The sequence below is a fragment of the Peromyscus californicus genome, unplaced genomic scaffold, assembly GCF_007827085.1.
Source record: "Peromyscus californicus insignis strain IS unplaced genomic scaffold, ASM782708v3 Scaffold_7__1_contigs__length_154581171, whole genome shotgun sequence".
Classification (NCBI taxonomy): Eukaryota; Metazoa; Chordata; class Mammalia; order Rodentia; family Cricetidae; genus Peromyscus; species Peromyscus californicus.
Genome location: NW_026294595.1, coordinates 43,452,585 through 43,460,939, shown reverse-complemented (window position 1 = coordinate 43,460,939; position 8,355 = coordinate 43,452,585). Strand labels below are relative to the sequence as shown.

The 8,355-nt window shown below is 44.0% G+C and overlaps 1 protein-coding gene across 5 annotated transcripts in view; it reads left to right on the top strand.

Annotated features, from left to right (window-relative positions):
- The first annotated feature begins 5,121 nt into the window (after positions 1-5,121).
- Ttc21b (tetratricopeptide repeat domain 21B) overlaps positions 5,122-8,355 on the top strand; it is a 77,653-nt gene continuing 74,419 nt past the window's right edge. For 2 of the 5 annotated variants that reach the window (XR_008215454.1, XM_052726408.1), the window contains exon 1: positions 5,126-5,402. Coding sequence is in view for 4 of the 5 variants with exons in the window: in XM_052726408.1 (XP_052582368.1) it covers positions 5,382-5,402 (21 nt within the window). In the remaining variant the exon portion in view is untranslated. Of the gene's footprint in view, positions 5,403-8,355 lie in introns of all 5 variants that reach the window. The other 3 variants (XM_052726407.1, XM_052726406.1, XM_052726405.1) reach the window with 3 other exon arrangements.

The window sequence follows — 8,355 nt, the reverse complement described above, 5'->3', positions numbered from 1 at the left end:
AAAATTTTTTGAAGAAAACATACACAGGCCAGGCAACAGCTCAGTTGGTAAAGTGTTTGCTGTCCAGTGTGAGGACCTGAATTCAATTCCCCAGAAGCCAGGTTAAAAAGCCAGGTGCAGTGGTATACATCTGAAACCCCAGTGCTGAGGATGAGGTGGATGTCCCTGGAGCTTGCTACCAAGCCAGCCTGGCCAAATCAGTAATCCCAAGTTTAGTAAGAGACCCTATCTCCAAACATAATGTGGAGACTGACTGAGGAAGACACCTAATGTTAATGCCTGGCTGCTACGTATACACTCACACATATGTACTCATATGTACAAACACATACAACACACACCCAAAGAAAGAGGAAAAGAGAAGGGAGGGAGGGAGGGAGAGAGGGAGGAAAGAAGAAAGGAAAGAAGGAAGGAAGGGAGGGAGGGAGGGAGGGAGGAAGGTTGGGAGGGAGACAGGAGGGAGGGAGGGAGAGAGGGAAGAAGGAAATGAAAGTTTCTCCTGAGGGGAAAAATTAACTGTTCCATGCATGTTGGTTTTGGTACAACCATCAGGAAAAACAAACAAACAAACAAATTTACAAACAATCATCTAGCTCTTGGAAATTGATAGAAAATGACTTTTTGGGGGACACATATCTAGGAGGTTATGTGTTATCAGAACATTCATATCTCAGTGTCTAATTCATTCCTCAAATTGAATCAAACTCTGGATTCCTGCTGGCAAGCACAGATTCAATGTTGTCTAGATTTTTTTTTTTTTTTTTTTTTTTTGGTTTTTCGAGACAGGGTTTTTCTTGTAGCTTTGCGCCTTTCCTGGGACTCGCTTGGTAGCCCAGGCTGGCCTCGAACTCACAGAGATCCGCCTGGCTCTGCCTCCCGAGTGCTGGGATTAAAGGCGTGCGCCACCACCGCCCGGCAGTGTTGTCTAGATTTAATATTTGAAAATGAATGATTTATACTATAGCATCTTCCATATTCAGGGACAAATCTTTAAAATGTTTCTGGTACCCATATTGTACCCATATTCGGGGGATCTGGCTGTGAACTAAAGTTCTAAAACTGAATTAGTTTTAGAAGTCATTAAAATTTCTGGTGGTCAGCAAGATGGTTCTGTGGGTAAGGAACTTCCCAGGCAAGCAATGACCTGCATGTGGTCCCTGTTACTCGCACAAAGATAGAAGGTTGAAATACATTCTACATAGTTTGTCCTCTGATCTCCTCATGTGCACTCTGGAACATGTGCACACACACACACACACACACACACACACACACACATACACACACACACACAAAATAATGTTGCTGTACCTCATCCATATACATATTCTCTTCAACTGTATAGAAATTGTTACTTTATTATATATTCTCTTACTATTGACATAAAAAAAACTTCTACATACACACCACCTTTTCATGCAAGACAAAAGGCAACTACATTGGTATGTGTGCCCAGCAAAATAATCTTATGATGGAGAAATGCTGGTCAGTATATGAGGCTAAGACTACACTTCAAAAAAAGCTGTGTTTTTTTTTTTTTTTTGAGGTGTGATCCTCAAACAGAAAACATCAGCAATACTTTGAAATGTATTATAAACACATGCTTTGCCTACCAGGTTATACCCACTACCTCACACTCTGATCAGTCCCCTCCCCACCCCTAGGATATCAAGTGATTGATAGCTAAGTATCTGAGCCCAAGCTTGACAGTCATTGTTCATACCCAGTATTGTCTTACCCATGGGACAACAATGTCCTCCAGTGGCCAAAAACATGAACACTATTTTAAGTAAATATATTGGTACATCGTATTTTAAATGATGTACAAATCAATAGACAACGTTCACTATGTTTTTAAATGGGCATGAACCCTCTGTCTTAAAAGTAATGTACACACAATAAAATTTTTTAATTGTATATCTGTGTGAGGGTGTCCAACTGGAGTTACAGACAGTTTTGAGCTGTCATGTGGGTGCTGGAAATTGAACCCAGGTCCTCTGGAAAAGTAGCCAGTGCTCTTAACCTCTGAGCCATCTCCTCAGCCCCACAAGAATTTTTTTTTGTTCTTTTTAATTAAATTCCTCATGCTTCACGTGGCTACATTATTATGCAACACCATTCTAAAAGCTTTTGCTTCTGCCTTGCTACAAAAATACCAATTGTCTAAGCTGATCACTTGGGAGAGAGAAGAAGGAAGTTTTAGAGTTCAGAGTCAGTCTGGACCACATAGCAAGCTCCATGCATCCTGGTTTATAGCTTAAGTCTCCATTGAAATTAAGCAAAACAACCAGAAGAAACATACACCTAGTCTCATTGTGTACTTGAAACAATGAAAACAGGGACTATTTAGAAGAATACAAAACATCATTTTAAAATGTTCTCTAATGATAAGTAGAGGAGTATTCATTTTCCATGTGATTAAAAGTTCTAGAAACAAAAATTTGAGGGGTGGTGTTGGTAAAACCCTACTGTTAAAATTCAGTTGCAAATGGACTCATGAACAGGGATGTTTGGCTGTTTTCACTCAGCCACTTAGACAGTGGGCAGGCTGATAAAGGGGGGCTTTGTACACGAGGAGCCAGGACTTATGTCTGAAGGAAGAAACAGTGCACATTTATGGAAGAGGAAAGAGAGCACCAGCTGTTGAAGGACATGGACCTAGCCTTCCATGGATGGAGAGGTTTTCATCCTGAGGGAATCTGAGGGACACACTAGAGAACAGCACATGCATCGGGGTACAGGGATACTTTGAGGAGCACCTGACCCAAGTGTTACTAAGCAGAGTGCTCAGACTTGTGAAACAATAAGTGTTGAGGGCCAGCAAGTTGTAACAGCAAGCCACAAAGAGACAGGAAGGACAGCAGGGAGTGCCGGTCCATAGCATGCCACCGGGCACAAGAATAATTTTGAGCTTAAGATATCAGGACAGCTGATATCTTTCTCTAATTTTATCTGATATCTAGATTTTTCCTCTTCTTGCAGAAAAATAGGAAGATATTCAATTCCAATATAAAGTGGGAAGAAAATGCATACTTTTCCAACGGAAGCAATAGCGAAGAGGATTGTATACAAACAGGTTTCGTAAAAATAAGGTCATTTCCGTTTATCCTCCTTGCATAGTTTAAGTTCTCGTCTGTGACCCTTTTAGTTCTGTCTTCACAAGGACCACTCAGATTTCCTCCATGTTTTCTTTTAATCCGATGCACAGTGACATAGAGAAAACAGACATGATTGAATGGACACGCTGATCCTATTGCATGTACTAAATGCTTATGAGATCAATATACTTACCATAAACCTAATACCACTTCTCCCTCAAAAAATCACTTTGCAAGTCACGGAAGTTAAGTAGCATAAATCAGCTCCACCTCAGGCCTAGAGACCAGATCCTCCCACCCCCATATTCTCTCTCAAACCCATCCACTTACGGTGATCTTCACAGGTTTCACAGAGAATGGATTAGAGCTCTCTCTAAAGAGAGAGTAGATTTTGGTAGGTGGAAAAAATAGCTTGGGGCATAGGAGAAAAACACATTCTACAAAAAAAAGGAATCCTCCCTTCGACACAGAGTAAAGACTTTCTGAGGGGGAAGTTGAGGATATAGTTGAACAAGACATGGAGGCAGTCTTAGCTTCCATGCTCAGACATTTGTAGCTAATAGTAGAGAAACAGCAGAAATATTTGTGTTAGAGAACACACCAATGTTTCAAGAAAGATAGACTCATAAAGGAATTCTCTGCACAAGGGCTTATGGAGGACTGTCAAGTCATCACAAGTAACTAATAATGTTGGGTGCTAAATGATTTACTGTTAGGAACTTGACAAGGAGCTAAGTCATTCTGCTTGCATGTGTAGCTTTCCACTGGTCTTAGGTCATTTGGGGTTTAAACATTTCAGGCTGCTCATCTATCACCATAACTGTGATCCTCAGATAGACTTTCCCTCTTGGATTCAAGTGTGTAATCTCAAGATGACACACGTTATACAGCACCAAGGTTTTATTAGCCCGAGATTTTCTGTGCTGCATGATTGGAAACCAGATCAGTAGCTATTACCTATCAACTGCTCATTGCCACAGCAATTACCTAGACTATGAATTTTAGAAACAATTCCACGATGACAAGATATGCCTTATTGGGTGTAATGAATGTACTTTAAGGAAAAGCCTGTAGAAAACCTTGCTTCATTTTAAAGCCGGGAGTCGGAGTTATCCCATCTCTAAAGAATGCTCTTACATAGCCTACAAGCAGAAAGAAGTTCATGTCTGCAGACAATGTTAGTCAGTTTGTTGGCTCTCATAATGGATACATTGGTGAACATCTTCTAGAGAAGAGAAGCCCTCACAGGCCCAGGAGGGTAGGGGACTGTGGTGAGTCAGCCTCCTTTCATGCCTGGGATGGCAGAGATTACCATGGTGGGAGCTCCATGGTGGAGGAGACCCCAGTCAGTTTGGGACTGCCTGGAAGCAAACTGAGAGGCCGAGGGTCCCAATATCCTCTTCAAGGGCACTCCAGAATCATCTAAAGTTCTTTCACTAAGCCTCCCACCAAAGGTCCACCACTTCCAGCAGCACCACAGACTGGGGAATTAAGCATTCAGCACACCTGTCTTGGAGGGACAGTTTATATGCAAATTATAGCAAACCCCTAAGAAATAAAAGTCTGAAAGAGGCAACTACACATTTCAAGTAAGACTTTACGGTGGAAATCTGGTGGACCAGTTTAATAAGCACTCAGATAACAAAATTACAGCCGTGCTTGCAAAGATTCAAAACAGGCCCAAGCCAGGCTTCACATTTTTTGCCAAACTGTGATTTTTCTGCGCCACCTTGTGGCCCCGTCACTATTACTACAAGTGGCAGGTAAATCATTTTCCCCAGTCAAGCACGCCGCTAAGCCGCATTGCGCAAATCCGCTTCCCCCCACCCACCCAAAAAAAAAAAATGCTGAGAAAATGGAGTCTGCCTTTGTTTGCAGGGATGGAAAGCAGCGTTGCCCTTCTTCCCATTTCCTGCTTCATCATCTTTATTCTTTAATCTCACACCTCTAGCTCCACCCACCCCCTCCTCCTCGAGCCCTTTCCAGGCTGGCCCTCCTCCCTTCGGAGGCTCCATCACTCTGCCGCACTCAGTGCCCAGCGGAGTCCAACCTCAGTCGCCTTCGCGGTCCTCCCTCTGGGTTCCCTCCGAGCCTGCTCCGGGGCCCCTCCCTCGCTGCCCTGCGGTCAGGCCCCGCCCCCTCGGGGCCGACAGCCAATGGAGACCCGGCCACGCCCTCCGCACCGCCCACCGCGTCCCTTAAGGTTTGAGGGCCCGGGCAGAGGGTCTGAGCCCCGGAGCCTACGGCTGGCAGTGGCGGGCACGCTCCGGGCAGCTGGCGGCCATGGACTCCCAGGGGCTGAAGGTGAGCGGTGCGGGGCGTGGGCTGGGCGAGTGGACACTGCGAGGTGATTGGTACCTGGCCCCGGGTGGCATGGGTAGCGGCCGCTGGCGGTGAGGGCCTGCGGCCTTGGCCAAGATGCTGCAACCCCCCCGCCAACTCCTGCCCCCTGAGGATGATCCCGAGGCCCGGGCACAGCCGCTGCCTTGCCGTTAACGGCCAGCCCCCAGCCTGTTGCTTGTGTTGGCATTGGACTTCTACTAGGGAAGCTTGCTTCGTCTCCAGGTGTGATTTTGAGGGAACTTAACAGCCATCCTACCGTCCTACTCTCTGCATTCGCGTGTAAAGGAGCAGGACGAGATATGCAAGCAGTTAAAAACAGACTTAAAAAAGAGAGGAAGGAGTATTTAGCTTACGGAAATGTTCTTCTGATTGATGCATTCAGCAGATATTTCAGAAACGGTGAAACAAAGACGGTTTGGAAATGCAAGAACTTTCCTTTTCAGATGATGGTTTTTCTCTTTTCATTCTTGGACTTGTTTAGTATTTGTGGAGCGCTTCTTCCTGGATGTCTCCCAGAGGTTGGAGCTAGCAGAACAGACCCCAGGACTTTAAACTGACCCATTTGCAATCTAATGCTGGGACAGTCCCGAGTGCCTTTAATAAGCATTGGTTGACAGCCTTCTGTGTGTCTTGCACTATTTTCTAAGTACTTAAGATACTGCAGTAAACATGACAGGTCTTGCAACTCACACTTGATTTATGAGGACTGAACCCACGAGCTAATAAAAGCATGAATGCCATGTTAGCTCCTGATAGTCACAGAGGAAAATCTGAGCTCTGAAGGTTAGAGAAGACTGGAATGTTTGGCTTTATTTATTTATTTATTTATTTATTTATTTATTTATTTAGGTTTTTTGAGACAGAGTTTTCCTGCGTAGCTTTGCGCCTTTCCTGGAACTCACTCTGTAGCCCAGGCTGGCCTCGAACTCACCGAGATCCGCCTGCCTCTGTTTCCCGAGTGCTGGGATTAAAGGCGTGCACCACCACTGCCCAGCTGGCTTTTTTTATTTTTAATAAATTTCTGCATTACCGTTCAAGTTTTTCCTCCAGCTTTTACATTTTTCATCACCTCCAATCTATCCTTCAGGTTGTCCAAATGAGTTGTGCAGTAAAATCACTTAAATGATAAAACCATTATTCAAATTTTCATCATTCACCACAGGAGCAAGTCATATCCTTAAAAATGAGACCATTGGCCCAGCCTCCCTTTTTAAACCTTGATCTGTCTGTCCAATATTCTATCTAGAACAGGTTCTTGAACAAGGAATGGTAAACATCCTCTACAAAATGCCAGATGGTGCCTATTTTAGGATCTCTGTCCAATCTACACTATAGTTGGGAATCAGCTGTGGATGTACTTAAATGAATGAACATCCCCATATGCCAATAAATCTTTATAAGCTCTGAATTTGTCTATGAAATGTTTCTGCAGCCATTTTTAGCTCATGGGCCATACAAAACCAAGTGGGAAGCCAAACATGTCTTAGCCCACTGTTGTAGACTAAGGACTGGCTTTTAGCCCTGCCCATCACCACACCCATCCCAGGTACTGTGCTCTTACCTCCTTGTTGCTGTTCCTCTGCCTTGTAAACTCCTGGACCTTTGTGAAAAACCATCAAGGCAAATCATGGGGTTAAATGTAGGAGAAGGAGGAATAATGGGTTTATAATTGGAAAATCAGTTCTAAAATGGTCTGTCGGAGTGGGTTCTCTGGTCACTCACTCAAGCTGTGTATAGTATTCTGTATTTCCAATTGCAATGTACTAGCCACTTTCCTACATTAATTACTGCATTGGATCTCAGCTGGTGTTCAGATTACAATTTCACCAGAAAGTTCAAGATATTTTTAGAGCAGTGACCACTCCTACTAACATTTCTCAGTACTGCATAATTACTCTCTTCTTGGTATGTAGTACTAGAAAGTAGATAGTACCCAGTACTAGAAAGTAGACAGTCAGCAAATGCTTGCTAGATGCTGATCATGGGGTATGTGACCACTCTCAGCACTCAGGAAACAGAGGCAAGCAGAAAGCAAGTCTGAGCCAGCCTGAGTTACATAATGAGATCCTGTCTCAAAGTCAAAATGAAGTTTGTTGGACTAAATGGTCTAACTTGAACCACAAGAGTCATAATAGGTATGGGGAGTAATATGAAAGCCAGAGAAACAGATGCACGTAAAGACTGCTTTGCTCAGCAGCACTGGGTGAATGGGAAGGGAACGTCATGATTCATTTGATGATTTGGGTAGCAGGTGGCAGAGTATAAACCTGGAGGTTGGCAGAGGTATTGACCAGACAGCAGAGTGTGGTGGAACTCATTCTGTTTTTTCAGACTAGGACATCTTCAAGTACTCCTCACCCCATGTCTTTTGCTTTACTAACCATAGTTTGTAAATGAGCAAAAATGTAACATAGACAAAGACTCGAGGCCATGTCTTTATATAGTTAAATCCATGTCCTCTCTGGGATACCACAGCACTGCCTTTCAGAGTTATGGTTGGTGAGTGCAATTAAACACTGCGTAAAAGTCAAGTAGAATAATATTGTGACCCCAAATGCTCATTTGTGACCCTAGGGCCTGAGAAACTTGGAAAAAACAAAACTGCTGAGGTGTGTTGTGGGGTGACTAAGAAATGGAATATGGGGCATTCTCTCCAGAAACAAGGTGGAGAAGGGGTGTGGGGCAGTAACCACAGGAGGGGAGCAGAGCAGAAGTTCTAGAGAATATTGTGTGACTGGGATCTAGAAAAGGCAAGGATGTAGCCCTCCGGAATCCAGACTGTGAAAGAGCTGTCTGCACACACTATGTCTTTTCAGTTTCTTACTCATGCTGGACCCCACTGTGGTCAGACAGTGGCACAGGATTCCCCACACACCTTTGTTTATGGAGTAAAGGAGTCTGGTAGTCACCGGAA